General features: G+C 45.5%; 1 protein-coding gene and 1 long non-coding RNA gene across 2 annotated transcripts; one reads left to right on the top strand and one right to left on the bottom strand.

The window, feature by feature from the left end:
• Nucleotides 1-4,817: 4,817 nt before the first annotated feature.
• LOC144162445 (uncharacterized) lies at nucleotides 4,818-26,027 on the top strand. Its single transcript, XM_077692971.1, has 4 exons — nucleotides 4,818-4,980; nucleotides 22,401-22,709; nucleotides 23,699-23,847; nucleotides 25,566-26,027. Exons 2-4 carry the CDS (start codon nucleotides 22,472-22,474, stop codon nucleotides 25,635-25,637), a joined length of 459 nt encoding a protein of 152 aa, XP_077549097.1. The 5' UTR covers nucleotides 4,818-4,980; nucleotides 22,401-22,471; the 3' UTR covers nucleotides 25,638-26,027.
• Nucleotides 10,012-17,153, bottom strand: LOC144162442 (uncharacterized). The gene is made up of 3 exons (XR_013320679.1): nucleotides 16,294-17,153; nucleotides 14,476-14,745; nucleotides 10,012-11,591 (listed from the first exon to the last, which is right to left on the bottom strand). It is a non-coding gene; the product is annotated as an uncharacterized LOC144162442 (long non-coding RNA).
• Nucleotides 26,028-26,945: the final 918 nt, after the last annotated feature.

The raw sequence follows: 26,945 nt of genomic DNA, 5'->3' as shown, positions 1-26,945 counted from the left end.
TTCCTTCCCTTTCAAAGCGGACATGGCTACGTTATTGCCGCAGACTTGCCGATATTAGTGATATCGGCAAGCATGCGTTCAATATTGATGAGGAAGAAACTCTCACTAAATGCACATAATGTGCTCACAAGAACAAGAAAAAAATACGCTCAGCTTGCTGCGTCGGCCCCTATGTCTGTGTTGATGTCCCGCGCTGCGACAGCGGCAGCCACTTACTGGTCACCCTGTTGTCACATCGCAGCAAACTCGTTCCGGTGCGTTCTGTAATTCATGAAAGCACTGCATGTTGCGTCACTTTGCCAAACGGCAGGTGGCGGTGGGCGGAGTTTTTATTATGGTTTTATTTATTAATTTTATTATGTTCATGAGACCCATCGTAAAAATTTTCACCCGCAACTTGCTTGCCTTTTCTGTGCTGAAAAGTTTTTCGCGAAAAACTTGCCCCGCGTAATGAACGCACCCCTAAATTTGCATGAAATTTTTGGGAAAACAAGTGCGATCATTACGCGAGTAAATACCGGAACCTTCCCTTACCATCATTTAGTGCCTTAGAAATGGGGACCTCAAGGACAGGAGTATGGGTAGTGTCGGTTGTCAAGACGCGTCCGTTTCAAGACGCGGCGTGCGTACAGCTTCACTTGTGAGGCATTTGCTGCGCACCGCTGCGCAGCAAGTAACGTTCCGCCTTGCTTATCTTAAGTCACACGCGTGTCGTGTCCCCTCCGTTAATCAGAGCACTGTCAAAGTCGACTCTTTGAAACGGACATGAATTGTACAAAACTCAGAATTTCGCTTCAGAATCGTATTTGTGTGCCGTCACTCCCGATCTTACTGCCTTAATGTGTTTTGTGCCGAAACCCTAGCTGGAACGGCCCTGCAGGAGGTACTACAACCAGTGTCTGGCTCTGGGGAGCTCAAAGTCTTCAAGTCAGCGACACCTCACCGGGGGCGCTGCCAACATTGCGGCAGTAGGGTGCCTCGATGCCAGTGCCGCGGCACCCAGAACTATGGGAGCATTTTTTAGATGCGACGCATCTCTTTAACTCGCCTTGTCCCTCCGGCGTCTTCCGCAGTCCATAGTCCGCATCCCTCCCCCATTCTCCTCGCCACGCCAGCTGCGCGCTAACGCCGCTCTCACCGCAGTGCCATCTGCGTGTTAGCTCTCGCTCCCGTCGCCCTGCCAGCTGTGCGTCAGCGCGCGTTAGCGCTCGGTTAAACATCGAACACATGTGCATGCTCTGCTCTCTCTCATTTCACTCACCGTTAACGCGCGGTACATATAAACGCGGTAACTGCGCCGCTCCGCTCAGTCGTTCCGCCGCTCCGATGACATCCGATGACCACCGATGATTTGAATGGAGACTAACAGGCCTGCTATCGCGATGGTCGGCGCAACCGTACGTAATATAATGGAAACAACAACCAATTGACACGCTAAATGGAAACAACATAACGGAAACGCAATGGAAACCCCACGATGCGTCGCATCTACCCATGGTTCCCCTCGCGGGAAGGTGGTGTAAATTTTTTACCTGAACTGGTACAGGTTACTGCAGTGTCGTGCAGACCAATGTCGAGTGCTACCAGGGTTATCGATTAGTAAAAAAATAAACATATGCTGCACTGCTTGCACCGCGGCCGGTGCAACCAGTTCAGGTAAAAGAAAAGCCTCTACTAAATAAACTCCAATAGCGGCCCACTAAGCTGCAGTCTTCACTTGGACGCAATGGCGATGGGGATGGGAGGACGGCTGAAGAGCTGAGATGGCAGCCGGATGTGTAATGCAGTCCATGCATAGTGGTTGCCTCACTTCTCCCGTTTCTTCGAAAGGGTGTGTGTCAGATGTCGTCGTCCGCGCCGACGAGCCGATAACACCTTTGTTGCCGTTGCAGCGGAAAGAAACGCCGAGATGGAGCGACGCCCTTTAGAGATGAAATGACGTCTCGTCATCGCTTCCTCGTCTCCGTTCTCCGGAAAAATGAGAGACGCCTTTGGAAAGCAATGAGAACATTAGCCGTGCCTCTAGCTAGCTTTGTCGCAGAAACAAGCCTGCGGTGGATAACATGCGAAAATTGAAGTAAGCAGCTATGGAGAGTACAGTAGACTCTCCATAATTCGAAGTCGCCTAATTCGAATTTTCAGTTATCTAGAAACGATGTGTCCGTTTCGCCAATTTAGCATGCATTCAATATAAAATACCGCTTAGTAATTTCGGCTCACGATAGTTGCGTTTTTACTCCTGCCATTTCTAAATGCGCAAAGCGTTGTTTATCGACCCATAGTTCTGTTTATCTAGGAGATTTTGGGTGAACGGCAGTGCGCACCTAAATCAGGGGAGCGGGGAACTTCCCCGAGGGAGCGAGAGAGAGAGCAACGGTTTAGTTTCAATTTAAAACTGTGCGAAATTTGCATTTTCGATCCAAAATGGGGGAACAGAAAAAAAGCTTTACTACTGTTTATTCTTAATATTAGGTCCACCTTGAAAGGCAGGTGCCCATTTTATAAAAAATAAAGCTCAACGTACATTTATACTCCCGCCCAATTTAGCTGCATGTCCCCAAAAACGGTATGCGCCATAGCAGACTATGCTTGGTGCTGCTTAGCAACGAGTTTTGTTCTCGCGCGGCAGACATCCTCTAATTAATAGGCTTCACTCACCGATAAAATGACGTAGCCAGTAACGCTTCGCCCCAGCTTCTGGCTTCGCCCCAGCACACACCGATAGCGTAAAACACCGGCATATTCCTTTTCCAATGGCGCGCACTTTTGATAGCCTTTGACTGACTGAAATGGTTGATCTGCTGAGCTGGGGCGGTATTCTCGTGTTTTGTCCGTTTTGTGTCTGTTTCAAAAGTGTCCGTTTTTAGCAAGCCCTGATTGGCTAAAAGCGAACACCCGGCTGTGACGTCATGCAAACACGGCGGAGCTATCAGCTGCGGCTTATCTCGGGGCAGACGATTAGGAGCAGACGATTTTTCGTCGCCTTGTTGTTGGTTCGCTGACGGGACAATAAACGCATTAAATATAGTTTAAAATAGGTTCAGTCGTTTAAAATGTTTTTACGAGAACAGTTGCGCAAAAGTCAATCCAAAGCCCATCTACTACTGGAAGTACGTCAGAATAAAACGTACGAAGAAGGACGTTTTCAAAACAAACACAAGAATACCGCCCCTGTTTTATAAAGCGTTCCAAAGAACACCTCCGCGGGTATATGTGCGACTCTGTACGTAAGTGTAACACTCTGTCGTGGATCGAATAATGTTAGGAGTAACACTTAGGGAGAGTAAACGAGCTTCTTGGAACAAACTAGATTACAAGATATCATAGCTCAAATTAAAAAAATGTGCTTGGGCTGGCCATGTAGTAAGACGGACCGACAACCGGTGGACAATTAGGGTAACAGAGTTGATGCCGAGGTACGGGACTAGGAAAAGGGGCAGGCTATTAACTCTACGAAGAGGAGACGAAATAAGAGAATTCAGAGGCACGGAATGTACTCGATCAACGCAGTACAGGACCGGGGGGAGGTCAATGGGAGAGGCCTTCGTCCTGCATTGGACCTATGCGTTTGTTGTTGTTGTTGTTGATGATGATGATGATGACGATGATGATGAGACTTAACTTGAAACGACGGACTATTTGTTTTCCGATGCCATGAGCGCCGTTGATTAGCAGGCTTCATAAACCGCAGCGCAAATCTTCAAAAGTACGGGTTGTAAAGCAGTGGTGGCTTTTTTGTGCCTACATGTAACGATCTCTTTCTGTTTGTACTTTATTCCTTGTATTGCTTATTACTTAGCAGTCGTAGTATTTAGCTGGTCATAACAATGTATTGTGTGCTTTTTTTGCCAACCTGTATGAATTATATGCTTTCTCTTTCTTTTTTGTAGTGCAAATGTGACCTCACTACTTCGTTCAGTGTTCTTAGTGTGACAAGAATAATAAGATGTGTACCTGGCGAAAGATATACGTACTCATTGTAACCCTCAATGTGTGCGATGTAGGGGGCATGGACACAGCTTTTTGCCCATGGCCCTCGAACAGCACGGATGTTGAAATAAAATTGAAATTGATATGAAATAAATGTTTCTCTATACTGTGTCGGTGACGACGTCTGTAAACTGCGCCGTAATAGGTAGGGCCGAAATAAGTTTAATTTTAGAACTCGCCTCGCAGATAATGTAGCTTTGGCATCCCGCCTTGAACAATAAAACTAACTTCAGGTGGTATTCAAGGCTTGAATGGGGTATGTTTAAGAGCCTGTTCTGTGTGCGTCATACAGGGCCAGCACGCGCTTTCAAGGGTTCGTGCAACTGCAACTTTGTTCCAGGGAAACCTTATCATTTCCCAACATTAGCCACCCGTATCGAGGAGTTCCGGAGCTCGAGACCCGATAAGTGCCCGACGTTCGACTGCGTCACAAGCTTACGCGACAAACCGATGAACGCAACATTCTTGTAGCTTCTATCTTATAAAGGTAATAAGTCTTCAAACGGCTTTTCAAGCAGCGCGTCATTTATTTATTCAAAAAACAATACTCCGTGGCGGCAGGAAAAGTGCCGATTTTAGCTACTTCTGCGGAAGACGAAAATAAAACCTTTGCAAGTGCACAAGTACTACAGCCGACTCCTTTGTGACGTCAGAAATGTTGACGAATAACGCGATATCTCAGGCCCTTCGCCCTTGCCTGATAAGCGGGAATACCCAACCAAAGAGTGGGGTTTAAGTGGAAGAGGGGGGGGGGGGGTTCGTTTATGCATTTCGTCTATTTCGCAAAAACCCTTATCAAGTGCTTACTTATTCCTCCTCTTTATCAGGGCAGGTAATCCACGGGCACAAAGATCGAACAACCCTCATACTGCCGCCACAGGCAGCTGCGTATCACTCTGTGAAGCTCTTGCGCGAGAGCCGCCTTTTTATACAGAGCGCGGCAAGCGAAGCCTTGGACCAGCAGCTAACCGCCGACCGGAAAAAAGACATGTAAGTAACACTTAAGTACTTCAACAGCGGAAACCCGGAACAGGAGGCACTGCTATCAAGTCATTGCACATTTCGTTTAGATCAAGGTATCGCGTGCGGCTGAAAACGGACAAGTTCAGCCATTTTACCTGTTAGCCTTTTGTCGCACATCTATTATCGCCGAAACTCTCTGTGCATGTTGCCCTCGAAGCGAGCTACGCATTTACAAAAAAAAAGAAAGTTTTGCAAACCTGAATGAGGGCGGCCAGGTCCACCGTGCAGCGTAAGCGTTGCGGATTAATTTCGGCCACGTTAGTAACGAAACACTACAAGAGGACGAATACAACTACCTTGGACAGGTTCTCAGTGCTGATCCCAAGCACGAGGAGGAAATCCGGCACAGAATAGGCATGGATTACGGGGCAATCAGCAAGCACCCTAAAATATTGAAAAGTATGCTACCTCTGTCACTCAAAAGAAGAATATACAACCAATGCGTTCTGCCGGCGATGACGTATGGAGCGGAAACTTGGCGCCTTACTGAACAACTGGAAAACAAACTTAGGTCCGCTCAACGGGCCACGGAGCGAGAAATAATAGGAGTAACGCTCATGGCCTGGAAACGAGCTTTTTGGATCAGAGAACGAACTAGAGCAGAAGATATCATAGTTCAAATCAAGAAAAAGAAATGGGCTTGGGCTGGCCGTGTAGTGGAACGGACCACCGGGGTGACAGAGTGGATACCGAGAGACGTGTCTAGAAGAAGGGGAAGGCCCATAGCTCGATGGAGGGACGAAATACGGAAATTCGTGGCAAAAAATGGCATCGAGCTGCGCAGGACAGCAGCGGATGTATAGATCAATGGAAAAGGAGTTCGTCCTGCCGTGCACCTTAAGAGGCTCATGAGGGGAACTTTTTTTAGTCTGAGCCAGGATGCCTACAAGCGGTTTGGTTTTTCAACTCGTTATCCAACTCATCGGTTATCGTATGAAGGACCACCTATTGCTAGTGTAACACTTCCTGCGCTTTTGGAAATTGCTTAAGAGTCAATTCTGGGAAACGAAGAACAGTCCGTAGTGTTGTCTCTTGACAACATGTCCAGAATGATGACTGATTCGCCGTCGCAGGGCTGCATTAAATCAGCCTGTCTGCGTCTTAACAAGGTACTTCATCATTCGAAAGCAAATTTCAAATTTTTGGTCCTTCCGATTCTTTAACGTTTCCGCTAATGGCGTTCGGTCGGAACTGCAGCGAAATATTTGCATGTTTTTTTTTGTGTGTGTTTCTGTTTAACAGCAGATCTCTTGTGGGCCGAGCCTTTTCGTCCGTCTGCTCAAGGTCGTGCTTGGTAGGAGCAGGTTACCAGACCCGACGGTGGCCTCGCAGAAACCGGTTCCCCCACCCACCGATAGAGGGCGGAGTGGTATTGCCGGGGCAGGTTCCTCTCCCTACCGTTCGGAGAGATTACGAGTCAAGAGGTTCAACGAGTCGGGAGATCCAACGCGTCAAAAGGCCCAATATTGGATCTCTTGACTCGTTGGATATCTTGTCTCCTTGGACCTTGGATATTTCGTCTCCATCACGTCGCTATACCCCGCTCTATTCTGTCGACCCAGAATGTACCTTTAAGTTGCCCTCTAATCTAGCCAAACACGACGCAGCCGTAATACACCGCATACGCCTGAACGTCGCCTACACTCGCCTTTTTCGTTTCAAGCTTCAGCAGACCAGCTCACTCTTCTGTCCAGACTGTAACTGTCCCGAAGATATTTACCATGTCGTATGTGTGTGTAAACGATATGACGAACCAAGACGCTCCTTGACAGTGACTTTGGGCAGGCTACCCACATCGTGTCTTACGTTGAATGATGTGCTTGGCCCCTGGTCATGCGCAAAGATGGCTTCACGTGCGACGAGGGCCTTCCTAAGCTTCCTTCGCAGTACAGGCCTAGTTCACAGACTTTAACAGTGCAATGCAGACTTTAACTTTAACAGACTTTAACAGAGCAATTTTCATGTCCGTTGGTTACTCTTTGCGGAAGCTTCAGTCAACCCTGCCGTCGCTCTTCGTGCGGAAGGACTGGGCGGACAGGGGGCGACGGAAGCTAGAACAATCAGTAACCATCACAAGCAGCCATTAATCGCAATGTAGACTCGCATAACTTAAACAATCCAATACTACTAGGACATTTCATTGGATCAAGCCAATGAAACGGGCCAAAATGAGCTGAAGGGGTTAGCGTATTAACAACGGCTGAGGGGTAAATTATAAATTGAGAAGACAAAAAGCAAGGATATTTGGACCGTTTGATGCATTGGACCTGTTGACGCGTTGTACCTTTTGACGCGTTGTACCTCTTGACGCGTTGTACCTCTTCACCCAAATCGGACCTATTGACTCGTTGAACCTCTTGGCTCGACTTCCACGTGACTAATGGACCTCTTGACTCGTTGGACCTCTTGACCAGAACCGGTTCAGATTGGGAGGGGGGAGGGAGCATCCCGCCAATGACGTTGAGCTGCGAATTCCTTTGCGCGAACCGAAGAATTTGTGCGGCGATGGTGTTGCCGTTCTCTGGCAAGCGCCCGTTAAGAGAGAAAGAGAGAGAGAGACAGAGACGGATAGATGAGAAAGACGGTAAGAGATTGAAATTTATTTAAGTCTTTCGGTGTAGGAAGGGGGGTAGGGGCCGGGGGCGGCCGCTACGTCGGGTGCCCGCTACGTCATCAATACATGATCGGAGATGAGTGTCCGGGCTCCCGAGTGCCGGTTCCCAGAGGGTTAGCGCTGGTTTACTCTACAGCCGACACAAGCGAACCACAGCTCCGCTGCTTCATCAGATTTCACACTAGATGGAACTGGATCTTATTTTTAAAGCCGATAGTCTTTCTTGGGCTACTTATCGGAGAAATTTTGGTCTGTCTGTCTGTCTGTCTGTCTGTCTGTCTGTCTGTCACTCGGTTCACCCACCCGGCCAAAGTGAAACAGAAACTGCGCATAGTCTTATATACACACTAAAAATTTTTACGCCCAAAAGGGTGCTTCAGCTTGTCGCCGCAGGAGCACCCTAAAAACTGAATATTTTACGCCCTTTAGGGTGCTTGGATTTTGTCGCCGCAGGAGCACCCTCTGTGAAGCACCCCAGAAGACAGGTGCCTTATAAACACCCTTGTCCGCCTAAAAGTATCCTAGGGTGCTACTTAGCACCCCAATCTGTAGGAGCATCTTCTGCAAAAGCACCCACCTAAAGGGGTACAAAACGGGTGCGTCATCCTCGGTTCACAGGTGCAGCAGGTGTGAGACCACATATTGCACAATATCACACACGATTATGGTATGAAACATTCGTGCTTTCCAAGCTCGGTTCTGTGAGACATTCCATTGAAGCTCAACATCAGCTGATAATTTCCTTGAACTTGTGTCACCGATTGTTAAAACATCAATTTAAAAAGTCAGGAGCCACATCTCAGTACAGTTATAACTTTAGAGGTAGTTGATTACCCAAAACTTCGTAAAAAACCAATTATATGTTCACTTTGCCGAACTGCAGTACACATCCTTCGAGATTCACTGCAGAGCCTAACCATGCTGTGCAGTGAAAGCAATTAGGTGTGCAACACTTCAACCACACAAAACTTCCTTGAACCTTAAAACCCTTGGCTTCTTAGTATTGCATCAAACTTCCAATCAAGGTAGCTACCTGCAATGTTTAGTGCCTTATTCTTGAGCTGAGCAGGAAGGTTCAATATCAAGGAAGACCAAATGCAAAATGTATAGTTTCCTCCGTAATGCGGCTCATAATATAGTTCCCTCCGTACTGCGGCTCATAATCTACTTATAAAAGTTGGGTACCCAAGCCATTTATTTTCGTTTGCATTATTATTTTTGCTTTACGGAAAAATATTCATATGGTACAGCACTTGCAAGGTTTGGTGGTATTTGGAGTTTTATAAACATACCTTTAGACTAAATGACCCCACATAGCAATAACAAGAACTGCAAACATCACAGAACAATGCATACAAGTTCCCTGGTGAAGACCATGGTTGAAATGTAATGCCATTGTTCAGAAAACATTATTTTATCATGAGGCTAGCTTGTACATGGTGCCTTGCATTATGTCCCTGCCGGTGGATGTGGGGTCATTTGTCACTGTTGCAAATGAAAAGCCAACAGCCAGGGCCCATTAGTTTTGGCTAGTATTACGAGGTGCCTCACGGTAAGCATTCTACGTCGATAGACTTTTTTAGAGTTGACTAGAACTGAAATCAGCAAAAGATTCTCTACAAAACATTCATTCTATCCGCAGCTTTAGGGTTTGCTAATTTCCATAGTTGGGTTTCTTCTGCCTTTCTTAACAACATTTTTCTTTTGATAAGAAGGTGCACAACCAAAAGCAAAAAGCTTTTCTGTAAACCTTTGGTAGCTATATAATTGTTACAAAATATTTTACTCTAAATATGGCAGCTTAAACTGAGAATATTTGCATTTAAAAACATTAAAATAAGTTTAAATTGATCATAAATTTTTAGCTGTTTTTACGCAAAACTGTACATGGGATATGAAGTGCACCACAAGGAGGGCTTTGGATTAGCTTTAGCAAATTTGGGACATTTAAGGTGCACTGAAATCTCTACACATGCGCTTTTTCACTTTCTGTATCCACCAGGAAAATGGCTGCCAATTTAGACAGCGATTCTAAATAGTAGTTGACGTGCATTTTAAAATAATCACAAACATTATAGCCACAAAATTAATTTTTACAAGTTGTAGACATTGCCCGTTACACCAGACATTGGACTACACTGTCAAGAGCTTTGACATCTACAATGACGTCTACAAAGCAGGCTTATACTGATAGAATGTTTCATACCATAATTACTGTGTGTTCAGAGCTCACGTGTGAAGTATGGATACTGCTGCTTCAGCAAGAACCGAGGATGAGCACCCTTCCTGGTTCTGAAAAAAAATAACAGAGGAAATGCCTTAAGCAGGATTCTGAAACGGGGTTGAATGAAACAAGAATGAACAAGAAATTCTTTCAAAACATGTAAAGCAATGCAAACAAATATTTATTTCAACTTATTTCTACAAAAGACCACCTCATGAAGACTGGTGGTGGGGAATTGGCTCAAAAAAAAAAAAGCAGAGAGCACTTATACAAATGCTACAGGGAGCTTTCGCAGCCAACAATTGTTTGAACACACCTAAACTAATCACTGTTCAACAAACTCATAAAAAATGTTTGAATGCATAAAAAACCAGTGGTAAACACAGGAAACAGTTAAAACAGAATGACGGCACAAGTTTGTCCCGTCGTTCTCTTCTGTGTCCTGGGTTTTCCTATGGTTTTTCATCCATTCAAACATGTACCAGCTAGCCCAGTCCAACGCCTTGGTATCATAAAAATATGGATAGTGAATCCTTACACAAAGTTGAAAAAAAAAAGAAAGTATAAAGTAGGTGACAAAATTAAAACGACAGCAAATTGGTTGGCTTTTAATTTTAAATGATAATATAAAAAATAATGGCATGAATGAAAGTGAGCAGCACGCGAAGTACCTTGTTGCTAGCCCGACATTCCACTTTGAAGCAAAATGTCCGCTTTCAACACTACATAGGCTAAACATGCAATGAGGCATTCCTTTAGGCACACAAAATATACCATAATTGTTAAAAAAGCTAGGAATCAGTTGAAAAAACCTGACCACGACAAATTGGAATTAGTGACTAGATACAGTTTCAGAAATACACAGCGACATCATATAAAAATATATGGTTCCCATACAAAGATTGATCATAACAAAAATTCAGGACATTTATCAGACTGGCATCAATGTGCAAAGCAGCTTAATGAAGGAAGACGGTCTTCACTAAAAACATGTTAATATTGGGAGCTCATGTGCTTCCCTGCAAGTTGGGTGTGTAAACCCACTGACATCTTAACTAACCCGCCTGAATCATCACTTGATAGACATTGAGGAATTTTACAAATTGGTTTATTGTAGCCAGCTGTCTAGTTTATTTCCCTATTTTTCTTGGCATTTCGTGTCTAATTCTAAATTTGGTGACTAGATAGCTTTTACTATGGTCATGCACTGGTGACAACGAATATTTGATTTTACTTTTAAAAAATTTCAGTTTTGTTTTATTGCTCACCAGCCAACGATCTGAAATATCAGAGGTGCTTAAAACGTATGTTGGCATTTCCTTCCTGCAGTGTAGTACAAATAATCATGACTTTTACCATATTTTTCACAAATCGTAATATGTGGAAAGTATTCAGCTTAATGAAAATGTCATTTCAGAAGCATGCACAATCAACAAGGCCTCAATGACTCTCATGACGTGGTCCACTTGTTTCTGTCACAAATAACCTGAGTGCAGACACATTCCACCGAAGACGAAGGTAACATGCCCTCTTGGGTGATGAATATTTAAAAAGCCTTACGAGTAAATTTGCTGCTGAGCACGTGAAATTGTGGCATTAAAACAAAAGATCCCTCTGCGGCATCTTTCACTTGGAGGAGCGCTTGACCACAAACTTTGAGAAGCTGGAAAATGCTCCATGAACCGCTCCAGCCAGCAGAAACGATGCAGGACACAAGTTGGTAGGCGGACCGTTGGCATCCTGCGATTGTGAAAATATTTCTGTTTAGTAGATGCTCTTCTTTTTGTACCACTGTTTATTTCACCTTTAACAAGCAGCTGAACTCTTTAACGTTCGCATAATAAAATGCTGCAATGCGGAACAGTTAGCAGGGTTACCTCAATTTTGCTTTTCTACGAATTAACACAATGTAGGTAATCTGCACACAACTACAATCAAAGTACAATTTTCACCTACTTCACTGCTAACATCAGCGTTTGACTGCTCAAGCACAAATACAGGTTAGACATGTGAGCAATCTGCTAAACGTATCCCCACAAACTGAACAATCAGGCATCAGAAATCGGCAAGGAAGGAGGTGTCACGTTTAAATGGCACTTTTTTTGTTCAAAACATAAACAACACCTGGAAGCTTGAAGCGTGAGAGGGGGTCTTTCACGCTGACAATGTCAGAACATAGCTTGCTAGTGGGCACCTGCACGATGTGCACAATGTGTTTCTTGAAAATGCGTGCGAAAGTTTGATTGATGTGTAGGACGAGAATTGCAGCACGTTTTGACAAAGGCCTTGTGGACGCTTCTGCCTGCTAATGTCAATGTGGATTCTTGCTAGTCGCCCTCTTCGCTTCTTTCTGAATATAATGCTTTAGGCATTATATTCAGGACAACGACTGCATCAAAACGTGCAGCAATTACCTACGTCCCACACATCGGTGAAACTCTCGCACACATTTTCAAGACACGCAGTGCATACATTGTGCATGTGCCCACTAGCAAGCTGCGTTCTGACATTGTCAGCGTGAGAGACCCCCTCTCACGCTCCAAGCTTCCGGGTATTGTTTATTAGATTCCATGCGCTGAATGCAAATCAGTGTACATTGGCGAAACGGGCAATCTGCACAGAAGATTAATGCAGCACTGGAACGAAGTGAACAAGGGCCATGCAAAAACAAGTCCACTGACAGAGCACCGTGAGAGGACGGGACACGTGGTCGACTGGAACAAGACAAAATTACTGACAACTGAGTGCAATCTATCTCCTCGATTACTGCTCGAGTCCCTCATTGTTCAGACGACGCCCAACATTATCAACATAATGGATGGCAATCTGCACCATATCTATGCAAACTCATTGCGCCGCGTAATGCCCAATATATAGCTTCGTTTTCCACGACACATGCTCACCGTGAACAAGCAACAAACCGTTAAATGGCTTTCTTGACTTGGTCAGTGACCTACGTTTCATCACTGCAATAATGCTTCTACCTGCCTACACGGCATTCCATCAAACACTGGACTACACCACATGAGCCATTGGCGTTCTTAACCTGCACCAGAGTATATAACCTTTCACTACTGCTATGAGATAGACCCATTAACGCACTTCAATATGGCCTTTATATTTAGCTCTTGGAAACATTATGTATAATTTTACCTTTAAGTTGCACCTGCTACAGCAGCTGGTACTATACCAAAAACATGAAAAAAAAAACGGTGGTTTAACACGCCAAAGCTACACTTGGGATATGGGGAGCACTGTAGGGGAAGGCTTCGCATTAATTTTGACCATCTGGGTATTTTTGTGCGCATCGAAATCTCCAAACACGGGCGTCTTTACGTGTTGCCTCCATCTGAAAAGCGGCTACACCAAGCGGTATCTAACCGACATTCGCCTCCACAGCACACCACCCTAGCCACGGCAGTGGGTTAAACATATGAAATAAAGCGAGTTTTGGAGTGCAAATGAAAATATTAATCACACGTCTTATTTTCCCAATCGATGTACCTTTTGAAATCCACCATGCAATCCCCCCTCCCCTACCGGCCTACCAAAACACCTTTGTCTCAAGAGGTAATCAGGCTGTTGTTAATGAAGTAAGTATTTACAATCCGAGACTTGCCACCGTTAAAGTCATGCACTTTGTTTTAGAGATAAGCGACATTAGCCATTTGCAGCACCAGGAGTTAATTGTGCTAAGATCAGATTGAAAGCATTGACGGTAGTAGTTGAAAGAAATTGTGTGATAAATTACAACATCATCTGCAAATAGACTTACATGGGAGGATATGCAACATGGCAGATAGACCAAGCAACCTGCCTGGGGGGACAACAAAGTGGCACGAGCAAAAGAAGTATATAGTTATTAGAAGTAAACTGCATTTGAGAAGAATGAAAATCTTTTGCTCAAGTGAGGACATTAGGGTGAAGTTTGAGAAGTAGTCTGTGGTGTGCAATGCGATTGAATGCTTTAGAAAAATCGAGAAAAACTACCGCAGTTTGTAAGCCTGTGTCAATGGATCAATGTAGATCGTGAACAAATCCTGAAAATTGTGTTTCTCAAGTAACCCTTGTGAAAACCGTGGTGATACTCGAATGTGATATTGTGATTTTATAAATAATTAGCGACCTGAGAGTGGATGAAATGTTTCCTGACCTTGCATATGGTGCTTGTTAGGGAAATTTAATGGTGAAGTACCGTCTCCTGATTTAAAGACTGGTGCTACCTCGACTATCTTCCAACCATTGAGATTAGTGCCTGTCATGAGAGACTGCGAAAAAAGCGCTGTCAGAATTCTACAGACTGCGGGATGTACTTTTCGGTATAGTATGATTATTACCAGTATGATCTGAAGTAGACCAGTTTGTATTGCAAGTTTAAAACCATATCGAAAGATCCTAAATGTTTGCTTGGCTTGATTACATACGAATACTTGCTTCAAACTCAGTTCAATTTCTCTTCTTGCCCTTTAGTCGTCAGCCCCAGATTCTCTTCAATATCTCTGCTAAGCAATGACACGCTCCATACGCACAGCACTGCTTCATGAAAATGTTTCAAATAATCAGAGGCCACAGCACTGCTAACAGGTATACATCATGGCAAGTTCCACAACATGCAATAACTAACCTGAAAATACATAATCGGTGGGTGCACCGATATGGCAGCAGTGCCTGGACCGATGTGTCGAGCAAATGCGCTGACTTCTGAACGGGTGGTCCAAGCGGCCAGATGATGGATGAATGACCATTCCTGGCGGCAAAGCGTACGGAGCACCAACGAAAGGCCAGGCAGTACTTGGGTACAGCAGGTGCAGTGTCGGTTGGCCAAGGGAGGCCCTGGCAAAGCCTTTGAAACTGGACTGGAAGGCAGCTGACCCAGGACAGCCAGCAGCAGCACCTGCAGGTGCATAATCTGTGAGTGTGCTGACACTTGTTGAAATACAAGAGCACACACAAAGCACGAATGCTTACATCAAGTAGATTTTTAATCGTTTAAAGACAGTAACCTCCAAGGCACTAATAAGAGCATTCCCGGAACACCCCAAGTGAAATTTAGGTCACAGTAAGAATGTATTTATTAGACCCGCAGGTACTGTGAGTGGGGTATGCATGATATATGCAAAGCTAGCTACTGAGCTAATTTGCATGGAACGCATGCTAGCAGCTCATCTGTATCCCTTGCTTTCAATTGGAACTGGTGTGTGATAGTTGAGGCTCCTCCATTTCAATGTCTGACTTGTATCTGCACGTTCAATTCTCCAATATAAATCGAGTTGAGTGAGTGCCTACAGCTTTTTTGTTAGTCTCTGTATGGCCTGCGGTTTTGGGAAAATGAGAACTTGCGAATTGGCTCAATTTTCTGCACTAATTTAAACAATACATATGCCTCTGATATCAAGCCCCAGACTTCACGAGAGCTACTCTGACAGAATCGGCAGGCGCCTCGTAGGCGTTGTGAAATCTCCCCCACTACCCCGAGACTATGCTAACTCCCTGCGAGGCCACATGCGCGCATTTCACCTTCAATTTGCACGTATGTGAATTCTATACCTCTATGAACTCTCAGACGGGCGTCGTCATATTCGTGCCGGACTCGTGAAACTCGGCAACGTAAATTACCGCACTCGCTCGCTGGCACGCGGCCCGAACTCTCTCACCGTTTCCGGCCCTTGCATACTATTTTCTCCACCTTGCACTTTGTAAATTCTCATGTTTAACTACACCTCGTGCGCCCTCATCTCTTGCCTGCTTTTCTTCCAGCACAACTCCGTCAGCACCCGGTCGACGCGTACGCTGTCGGGGCGCGTTGGCGAGCGAGTACGGCAATTTCGCTGTTGTCGAGCTTCACGAGAACAGCACACATATCGCGGCCCGAAGACCGCGAGGCGTACGGTCGCCGGTCTCGTGAGCGCAATAGCTGCGAAGCGCACTGCACGGAATTAGTGAAGGGGGGGGGGGGGGGGGGGGGGGGGGGGGGGGGAGATTTCACAACACCTACAAGACGCCAGCCATTGAATCACGTGTACGCGTTTTCACATGCACTTCCAGGGAACCTCCTGTTCATGTTATTTCTTGGTATACCGCGGGTATTCACGAGGGAGGACTAATCACAGCGTTGTGCCACTCACGCGAAATTGCGACTGCGATCTGCAACCGCAAAGGCACTGTTTGAGAGACACATAAACAAACGCCCCGGTGTTAAAGAGCCTTGCGTGATGTGAAATTATTAGCAGCCGTGTACCATAGCGCGAGCATCGTAGCCAAGGTCTAGCTTCAGCGTAAATTGATGCTGACTTCTGCGGAAACGGTGGACTGGGCGCCAAACAAGTATACTAACTCACGTAGGCTCTCAGAGCAAACGAGATGGGGGTCTAGCGAATTACTGACCCATAAACACCAGAACTCATTCCAACCAAATACAGAATAATAAAAAATGCGTACTTACCCGAGCAAAAACGATGTTTCCAACGTAAAATTCTCCTTCACTGTCGTCTTCATCTCGCGGACACACGAACACGCTTTGTTCTGATGCAATGTCATCCACTTTTGACGCGCAGTATTTTATCCGGCGATGATCGTTCTTCCGGGGTCCCCATGTTCAACACACGCGTAGGTTAGAAGGGTAGACATCACCCATAAAGCTTCTATAACTATGATTTAAGCTTGAAATAGATAAAACAGATTAAATCACGCCACCAACCACTCGGCACAAAACGCTATGAAAAAACACACACAAAAGTGAGAGATAGTTGCCAGACTTCAAATGCAGCACCTCTAAGTTTGACGAAAATTGTGTTACTACTGTAATGTTGGTAATTATCTTTCTGCTTTCAAAGTCTGAAATGTGTTTATAACTTAAATTTAAGGTTTTTAAACACAAAAAGTGAATACACATAAAGTAATTGACATATATACTGATATTGTAAAGACGTTTGTTTTGGTTTTGTTTTCACGGCGGGCTTCTCAAGCGAGAACGTGTGAGAAAACGAGCTACTTTGGGTTTAGGAAGAGGGCGGTAAATGTCGGCGTGATAGAAAGCAAGGAACAGGTGCTTACCCTGGTCGTTAAAAAAGGAGCTAATAAAACCCTCACGTAAAAAAAAAAAAAAAAAAAAAAAAAGAAAAAAAAACACGTTCGACGAGGAATCGAACCATTGACCTACAAAACAGTAAACGGACGCGTTAACAAACAGCTATGTCGGCGGGCGTGTTCAAGGCGCCTAAAACAACTCTATACTTACGTAAGTTGTCAACGAATATTGTTGCTTGTGTCTAGTCATCGCCTCCTTTAACGATGGTCTAGTTTATGCTGCATTTTTGAAATTCTGGCTGTCCTAACGCTTGTTTCTCACGCACCGGTCTTGCAGACGAGGCCGCATTGCTAGCGCCGCAAGCGATTGAGCCAAAGCTCCATTATTTGACTCAAGCAAAGCTATCGCAGTCAACCCGACCTTTTCTGCGCAAGCCACGGCAGCCACGAAATAAATGGAATGTGCCGTTAGAATTATGGCGTTGATAACGCTTGTTTGACCGGCACCGTCTTGCAGACAAGCAACGTCGCTCTAATACTACAAGCGATGTCACTCCTGGCATGTCAGGCGCATCAAACCCATCGTGTAAAACGACTGCTAACAGTGCGAAAACCTCTGAGTTTGTAACAAGTGGGGATTTGCGGTGGCGGCGACGTAATAGGTACAGCAAGCAGGTAGGCAGAACAGCAGCGTAGGGTTACAACCTTTCCCCGAAAAAAAAACGGGCCTTCCGGGGGGGGGGAGGGGGGATTGTGTTGAAAAAAGACGCCATGTTTTTTAACATGCAGTGCCATTTATTGTAGTGTTTTCTTAGAGAGAAATCAACATAACGTTTGTACTGAAAGTGATTGAGAGCTTGGTTAATCGCTCTGCATGTGCTTCACTGAAAAGTAACCGCAATTGCTGACCGCGGCGGTAGAATTTCGTTATTTTGTTCTTCCCTTAGGTCCCCCTCCATCTGAGGCAGCGCGCTCGCCCGCGTATTTTCTCTGCTCGCGTGTCTTTGCGCAGCTTGTCGACATAGGCGTGCGCAGAGTTCTCAATTTGGGGGGGCAAAGTCTTACCGCTGCGCCCCCCCCCCCCCCCCCCCCCAGAGCAACTCCCGACCTCTTCTCACTGAAGGCCTTGCGGTGCGAACGCAGTGCAAAGAGGGATGGTTATAAAATTTTTATTTCAATGTGATGGAATTGCAACACACACAAAATATTTCTGAGCAGAAATTTTACTTTCATGTGTTACATCGGCAAGGCAGGCATGGGGCAAATTTGGCGCCCCCTTCAGATGATTAGGGGGGGCGGCCGCCCCCCCTGTTCCCCCTGTGCGCACGCCTATGCTTGTCGACACGTATTTATCGTCTTAGTTGTTGAATTGACGCTTATAAAACGCCAAAACGGGCATAATCACGGCACAAAAGCCAAAAAACCGGCTGATGACGACTGGTTTTAGATATGGACCGGCAACCGGCCCGCTGTTTAAAAAACCGGTCGGGCCGGTCCAAAACCAGGAAGGTGGCAACCCTACGGAAGCGACGAGCGAAAATGATTTTACACGACCGCCCCCGTCGGCCTGCGCAAAAAAGGAAGATAGAACCCCTGCATACACGCCCTCGAAGAAAGCTGTACAGCCGATTCAGTTTGTTGTGGAAGAAGAGCAACCGAGGCTGCAGCCACAAACGATTGCGCTTGCCGTGGTATGAGCCAAAGCATATCTTCACATAGTTATGTTATCGTCCGTCTGACTGTTACTTACTGAAGGGAAAATTCAGAACACAAACGTTGACGTCTAGCGTCTATGCCAGACATAGACGCTGCTGTTTAGGCCCTAAAAACCACCTTCAGGGCGTCTGTCGGTTCTGTCTGATGGCGCGCTCGCGCCGCTGATTACGAACGAGGCGTCTGTTGGCGTTGACTTATCGTGTTGGCGAGCCGGTCACCGCCATCACGGTTAAACTCCCTGTTGGAAGACTACGCTGTTGGGACGATAGAGTGCCGACAGAGCTTCTTATTGGCCCCACAAACGCCATCAAGGTTAAACTCCCTGTTGGAAGACTAGGCTATTGGAACGATAGAGTGCCGACAGAACTTCGTATTGGCCCCACAGGCGTGCTGTGAGCCCAACAAGAAAGTCTTGTTGGAATTTTTGCCCGGGGCATAATAATACGGGAACAAATTCTTAGGTAAATTCGATTTCGTTGAGGACACCGATGCCTCGCGTAAAAGTTTTATTTATAGGACTACAAGAGGCATTTTGTAGCCTTTCCTTCCCGTGCACCCAGACATCGAAACGAACCTTGTGATACACTCGAAGCAGTAGATTAGTGCAGAGTGGAATTTAAACATTCAGCACGTTTTGTTCAATTTACGAACAGCAATTTTAGAGCCTTTCCCCTGGTCTATGTGAAGAGTTCATATTTATTCTCTCAACGGGCGGTGAAATAGTGCAATGTGCGGTTTAAACATTCAGCCTGTTTTTGTGCAATTTTGCATGCTTGCATTCACACACCGTTCTTTTAGGCACCCTAACGATAAGGTGCCGTGGTAACACCCCAATCGAGAAGAAATACTTTTTAGCACCCCTGTAACGGTCGTAGCACCCTATGAAACTGTTGATTACACCCCTGAATTTCGGCACCCTCGAGGTGGGGTGCCCGAGCAATATTTGGGTGCTTGAAAGGTGCAAAAAGGGTGCAAAATGTTCAGTACACCCTCCTTGCACCTTAAAGGGTGTAAAAATTTTAAGATTTACACCCCTTAATATGTGGCACCCTCATGATTGGGTGCCGGAGCAATGTTTTAGTCCTTAAAAGGTGCAAACAGGGTGCAAAATGTTGAGTGCACCCTTTTAGCACCTTTAAGGGTGTTAAAAAGTTTAGTGTGTACAGCCAAACCTAAACGTCTAAGTCCGCGGTGTCAGTGCTTATAATTGTCATCATTGTTGAACAAGAACAAGACATTACGCAAATATAAAATAACAGTTTGATACATAACTGATATCCGCAGGTTCCTTTATTGGAAAATTCATGGATGCTTGTTTTCTGCGATAGCAAATGAAAAACTACATCAACGGCACAAAACCTTCGCCTGCTGTTGCCACCGCTACCTCCTGACGGCATTTAACAAATCAAACGGCCATAGCAACGAAAGGTTGCACTATGGGGGATCCACTTTCCGCTTGGAACGCTCGTGGAATAGGGCAACGTGCTTCTGTAAACGTTGTAGTAGGGTGCCTCAATTCACGCGCTTCTCCGGTGTACGGCAGTGCAGGCATCCAGACACCGGACTTAGAGCAGTGGAATGCGGTAAATTTAAATTGATTTGAGGAAACTTCTACCGTTTTGTTTTGGGAGAAACGAGACGGGTGAGGAACAGCATGAGAGGTGAGCAGGGAAGAGAAGAAAGGCCTTTACTTGGCAGGGCCGCCAGACGACTGTCGTCTTTCGGCAACATTTGCAACGAGAAGAACAGATATGGGGCCATTTTTATACGGTCAGACGTTGAGTCAGACGTTGAGTCAACGGTCAGACGTTGTCTCCAGTAACAAAGCTATTGCTATCAACCGCTAACTCTCTAGTTTTCTTACTTAAAGGAGTACTGACACCAATTTTCGGCGTTAATATTATTGCACAGTTCGCTTCCTTTACTCAACAGAATAAGCTGGCTGAAATATGAGCGGCCTGCGACGCGAAGAACATACTTCAATTGGATCTCATTTATAGCGCCGACGGAGCAGCGCGCGGAGCGGCACTCAGCAAATGGACATCAGCGTCACATCATCCTGTGGTAGCCAAAAAAAGTGACGCGACAGCGCTCGTCAAAAGCTCGTGACGTCACTTCACGCGCGCGGCGGCGCGGCCCCGCGGGCGGCGAGCGGGCTCCGGCACATTCACAAACGGGTGCACGAAGCCAGAGCTACAGGTATAACCGCTGCCCAGAAAGGCACTGTTGGCAAAAATAAAGTTCCACACACGGAAAAAGAAGCGATAATATAGCCCGAAATCGCAATATAAGTCGCTATCAGGACTTTTATTGAAAGCGGTCATAGAATTTCCGCCGCAATGGTAGGCCTAGCACCTTCAGGCAGCTCAGCAGCTGAGCCATTCAGCTCCGGCCCTCCGGCGGTGGCGCGGTCGAAACAACGTCCCCACCGGTCTCCGCAGTGTTTTGACGTCCGCACGAAGTGGTGAGGTCATGCCGGGATTCTGTCCTATGCGCCTTTCGGGATGAAAGCGCGGGAATTTAAAAGAAACAATTTTCAGGCCGTTAAGTGTAAATAATTATCGTTCGCTGAAGTATTTAAAGTGCTGTTTTCTTTAATATTAAGTACTTTAAGTACTTCTTTAATATTGCCATTACTGCGTTGTCTCTCTTTGCGCTAAAAACAGCCATTTGTTATTGTATTGTAAACAAATCAAAGCGACGGCACGATGCATTTCAAAGCACGCTTGAATCGCTTCCTGCAATCGCCGGGTTTCTGTGCTTTTAGAGAGCCAGAACAAAAACGTACGAAGGTATTCACTCCGACACGGTTTCAAGTCGGTTCAGTTTTCCGCGTTTCTCCAGCGGCGTCATACCCTGTACAGTATCCCTCAAAAGTTGGGCCACAGATGCGCTTTAAATTTGGTGTCAGCAATAAATCTTGGTGTTTCCCGTTACCCCCATACGTATAAATTTAAGAAAAGGAAATAAATGTTTTATTTAAAATGAAGACATAATAAATAAGAAATCAAAATTCATTCATAATTGATTGGTGTATCTGTACCCACGGAAGGAACGAATGATCCACCATTGTGTGTCCGCACGTACGTACAGTCTTCGTCAAAAATATCTAGGCCATGTAAAGAGTTTGTAGCCACGAATTTATTTATTCAGATTACCCCTAAAGGCCCTCTAGAAGAGGGTATTACTTGGGGGGGGGCAGTACAACATGGTGTGAAAACAACAACAAAAAAGAAAAGAAAAAAAAAACAAAAAAGCAGTACAACAAGATACAAAGCAAAGTAACAACCGCAACAAAACGCAACCCATGAATACGAGCAGCAATTGCATGGCGTTATACAATAGTTAAAAAAAGAGAAACAAAAATAAAACAACAAAAGCAAAAAAAAAAATTAGTCACCGTAGTGCGCATGAGCTGTAAAAACTTAGCCGAGTCTTTCTGGGTGGAAATGTGTGCGGGTAAACTGTTCCACTCAATAATAGTGCGCGGGATGAATGACTGAGCGAAACGAAGTGTGCGAGATAGCGGGCGTTTAACTTTGTTAGGATGAGTCAAAATTCAATGCTAACTGTGTGTCTTACGCAAGTGAGATAAATAAATGGCTGCACCAGCTCCCAAACAGATTCGCACTCGAGAGGTGCACGGTTCTGCGTTAACTTCTTCGGGGCCTGAAAACTCCTTACGTGGCCTTAAAAATTTTGACAAAGACTGTGCGTGCGTATGGACGTACGTACATATTTTCCCTAGTGCAGCGGGAAAATCAAATGTTGTGCGCATGTTTCTAACTTCTCGCATTTGTTTTCCAGCAACGCAAGAGTTGAGACTCCGAGCAAGCTGATCGCCGAAGCACGCGACCGAGTCCAGGCTCGACAACATAATGACCGTCCCTGCAAGGTTCGCCATTGTCGCAATTGTGACGACATGTCTCTCCGGCGCTGTGCTTCTGACGAGGGCCGCCAAACTTCCCGAGCTAGTGGGCGAAGACGGCAAGCCACGACAAGTACTGTCTGCGTCGGACAACGCGCCTGTGCGACGAATCGACGCCAGTGACTGGATTCACAACGACCCCTGGGGAGGGTACGAGAGGCGTACGCGAGTCGAGATAAAAGAAGAAAGTAAGTACTCATCGTGTTAGTGGAATATGTCCAGATGGAAAGGTCGTATATACGTACACTCGATTATAGCTACCGAAAGCAGGGTACACCTTTCCTTCCAAATTTTCACCGCATCGAAATCGAACGAGTTCACACTCTAAACACTGATGGTGTTAATTCCGAGAGAACTTTCGACTCCACACTGTAAAATGACTTACACCATTAATGGTGTAAATCACTGTCTATAACTAACACCCTTACACCCTAGCAAAAAGCAGAGTAAGACACCCTTTAATGGTGTTTTGCCTTTTACACCCTAGGAAAAAGGCAGAGTAAAACAACCTTTAATGGTGTTTTGCCTTTTACACACTAGCAAAAAGGCACAGTAAAACAACTTTTAATGGTGTTTTGCCTTTTACATCCCAGAAAAAAGGCAGAGTAAAACACCCTTTAATGGGGTTTTGCCTTTTACGCCCTAGCAAAAAGGCAGAGTAAAACACCCTTTAATGGTGTTTTGCCTTTTACACCCTAGCAAAAAGGCACAGTAAAACAACCTTTAATGGTGTTTTGCCTTTTACACCCTAGCAAAAAGGCACAGTAAAACAACTTTTAATGGTGTTTTGCCTTTTACATCCCAGAAAAAAGGCAGAGTGGGGGTTTGCCTTTTACACCCTAGCAAAAACGCAAAAATACACATAATAAAGGGCGTTTCATTGCTAATTACACCCTTTCAAGGGGTGTTGTTCTTTGCTTTTGAAAAACTTCTAAAAAGGTTAGTTATAGACAAAAAGGGTGTAAATCATTTTGCAGTGAAGTAACTGCGCGGCAAAGTTAATTAACAGCTTTAAAGGGTGTAAAGTGAGTAAAGCTTACTATTATACCGTGAACTTCATGACCCGCATCGTAACAAATTCAAAGTATGCAATTTGAAATCAACTTAATCTCGTCTCAAGTTAAAACGCATTAGAGATCGGAGGTTCCATTCTCTCTTCTGCTCTATCAACTCGCAGAAAAGGTCGAGGAGTTCAACTACGCTGTGGAGGAAGGCACCAAGCTGACGAAGTGGGTTTTAGCTGTCGCCATAATCATCCCCTTGCTTGTCGTGATCGGCATCATTGTTCTCTGCGTCTGCGTCTGCAAGGCCTGCTCGAAACCGAAGGTATACGTGTTCCATCTGCTGTACCGCTTTAAACAGCGTTTGCATATATGGCGTCTGCATGGGCATTGCGTTCATATAGGTTTTTACGCATTGTACAGTCACCCACAGTCTTAGCTGGAGCAACGCTTTACCCCCTTATTGCTTGCCCCTGCTTCGGTCAAAGGTAATTATTCACAACTGCTGCCTTCCTTTCTTCAAAACGGCACCCAAGTATTCCACATTCGTTGTTCCATATAATACACGTAGACGTCAAGAATGATGCTCCAGCTATAAGCCTATGGGCGACCATGCGTATGTTCTTAAAATGTATTTTTTTTGCCCGTTCGAAAATACGGATGAGGCCGCTTAAGAAAGCTAGGTTTGTCTGTCAGCGCTCTATACCTGTTTTTGGAATGCTTTAGATGTTGTAATTACTACTAAGGGTTAGCTTTTGTGTAAACCCTATTAAAAACAAGTGATGTGAAAGCAATAAGCCCTATGGAGTAGGCGAGGGCTGGTTATGACGCTACCGCCAGAGTGAACTTTTTTTTCTTGCGATATCTATAATGTACCAATACTCCCTGCGCTTCAATACTTTGCCCTGTGCGTATACTAGCGATAATCATAGCAAACTCTGAGGACGACATCAATGAAGGTAGCTCGGGATGACGGGAAGAAACCTGTGCCAATATTTCGATACATCCCCCCCCCCGAAAACAAACACAAACATCTGTTATACGTTGCTATCTCGTCAGCATCGACAGCACTAAACGTTCTCTAACATTTTCATCGCATGCAATCAACATGGGAGATCCCTGTGGTTGCGATACATGGATATTTTGAGGCAAAGTGGAAAGAACATAAAATAATAAATGCCTGAGCCCGTGCCACTAGGTATAACAGGCTTAACCCAATAATAATTTAAAAGAATTGGCCGAGGGGCAAAAGATGTTTTTAACCACCGAAGTGGAAATAAATAAAAGGCGGAAAGAGCTACCAAGCGACACCACAGCCAGGAGAGCGGGCCCGGGGAGACTCCCCTGATCTCCCCTGGGAAAGTAGCCGGAGGGGTTCGGATGAAGGAGAAGGGAAATTGGAGTTTAGGAATGGGTTATGGGAGTTTGGGTGGGAATGGGGACAGCGAGATTTTTTATCTATTCCTTCGAGGTCGGACTCCTGCAAAAGGCGTGACTGCTCAGGATGGGCATCAGACAGCCAATTGTAATTTGGCTGACCCCATAGTAGGTTCCGTACTAGCTAAGCTCCGACCAGCGAAGACAGGGAGAACCTACGTAGGAGTGGCGACACTATTCCTCCAGACCCGTTTCGCTACTGAGCCGCTCGACGAACACCCGCCAGATCCCCTGATTACTAGAGGAGACGTTCGGCAGACCTCAGGTACAAGTCCTCGCCTGTTCTCAGTTTCGGGAACCGGTGATCTTGTCCAACAGAATGGTACGCGCTACCTTTTAGACTGTCGATTACTATGTACACCTGGATACTATCTCCAGATGAAGGACCTTCGGGATTTAGCGAGGTAACTCAGGTTTCAACGGACGTTTTATGTTTTCTCGGTGCCAACTGCTCACCCACCAGGTGGACCCCCAAGCCCCGTACGGGCAGCAGTCATCAGGCATGCCCAAGATGGTTGCGATACAGTGGGATCGATTCATCTAATAATGCATTCTGCGCTGTTTTAAATGTCGTTTACTCATTGTTAATCTTTCCAACAATTTTAGGTCCGCACTACGGTCGTCTACCAAGGAGGACCTCCGCCTTACCCAGTCAACCCTCAAGCACCCATGAAATGAACACGTTTCGGTGGACCCATGCTTCTTGACCACACTTCCAAGACAACATCATCGCCCTGTCAGGGGACACGCTGACTGGGTGCAAGCAATCTCACAACTCGCCCAGAGGACGTGCCGATAGGGCTTAAGCCGCTACGTGTGCCTGACTGAACACGTCTCGTGAAAGGGCGAAAGTCGCAGGTGTACCATAAATCGCGAAAAGTGGCCGTAGTCGCCGTCGTCGTCGGGGTGAGCACGCATGGTACCAATATCGCCACCACTGTTGAAGGGTCCGGGAAAACAAAATACAAGTTTGCTTCATTACAAAGACTACTCTGTCTCAATGGCGGTGATACCAATTTTATCCCAAACTTCGAAGAAATACTGGAGATATTAAAGAAAACATGTGAAGCTGTGGCGCCTCCCTATTCCCTTTCCGGCAACTTTCTATGACGTCACAGAATCTTGTTTGTGCAATTGGTGGCCGCCGAACTAGCTCGTCGATAAGACACGTGACCGGGCGATTGTAGCGGGGCCCCTAGTTCCCTTTGATACCATCACTAGAGTGCTAACGTGCAGTTAACATACCGCAAACTGTGTTTTTACTAATGACCCTTACTAATGGCCCTTAAACACGTCACTGCAGCGCGAAATTTGAACGTTTTTAATACTCCTTGCGTTTATTCCGGTTAAAAACGTCTTTCGTGGCTGAAAAGGAGTTTAGTGAAGTACACAAGCCTAGTTCCTTCAAATTTAGCAAAGTTGTATTTTGTCTTCATGGCCCCTTAAGCCATGCAGACAAAATACAAGTTTGTTTTATTCGAAAGAATTCGTGTTTATAGTGCAATTGAAGCATAGTGTCCCGAAGCAAAGGATGCTTTATTCCCTGCGAAATTAATCAATTTGGGTTAGAATTTTGATTTTACCGCCAAATCATGTGTTTTAACGGCGTCTGCAATCACATCATAAGGGCGGGTCTTCAAGCTAAACTTGGTGTTAAGCAGATACTTGTTTACCGTTAGTCAACCTAGATGGCGCCACCATGCCGAAGCGGACCGTTTTCTGCCTTTGGTTTGTTTTTGACCGCGTTTGTACCTGGCTTGTTTTTGTTCAGAGAAAAAAAAATCCTTTCGTGAAACATGGTGCTCGTTCGACAAACATGGTCCTGTAAGACGCCGTCGCTTACGCCAATCGACCAGTGTCGTCTGAGAAAACCCCAAGGAGCCACAGTGCTGTGCAGCTAAAATAAGCATAGTGCGCGCAGTACCAAAAGCAGTATGCATCGATACTTATATGTCTACGTGTACGTTCGTAACTTCCGCTGTTCAT

Source organism: Haemaphysalis longicornis, unplaced genomic scaffold (genome assembly GCF_048455015.1).
Source record: "Haemaphysalis longicornis isolate Haplotype H1 unplaced genomic scaffold, Haemaphysalis longicornis Haplotype H1 scaffold_12, whole genome shotgun sequence".
Taxonomy (NCBI): Eukaryota; Metazoa; Arthropoda; class Arachnida; order Ixodida; family Ixodidae; genus Haemaphysalis; species Haemaphysalis longicornis.
The sequence above is the reverse complement of the archived record's forward strand: the minus strand, read 5'-3'. Positions and strand labels throughout refer to the sequence as shown.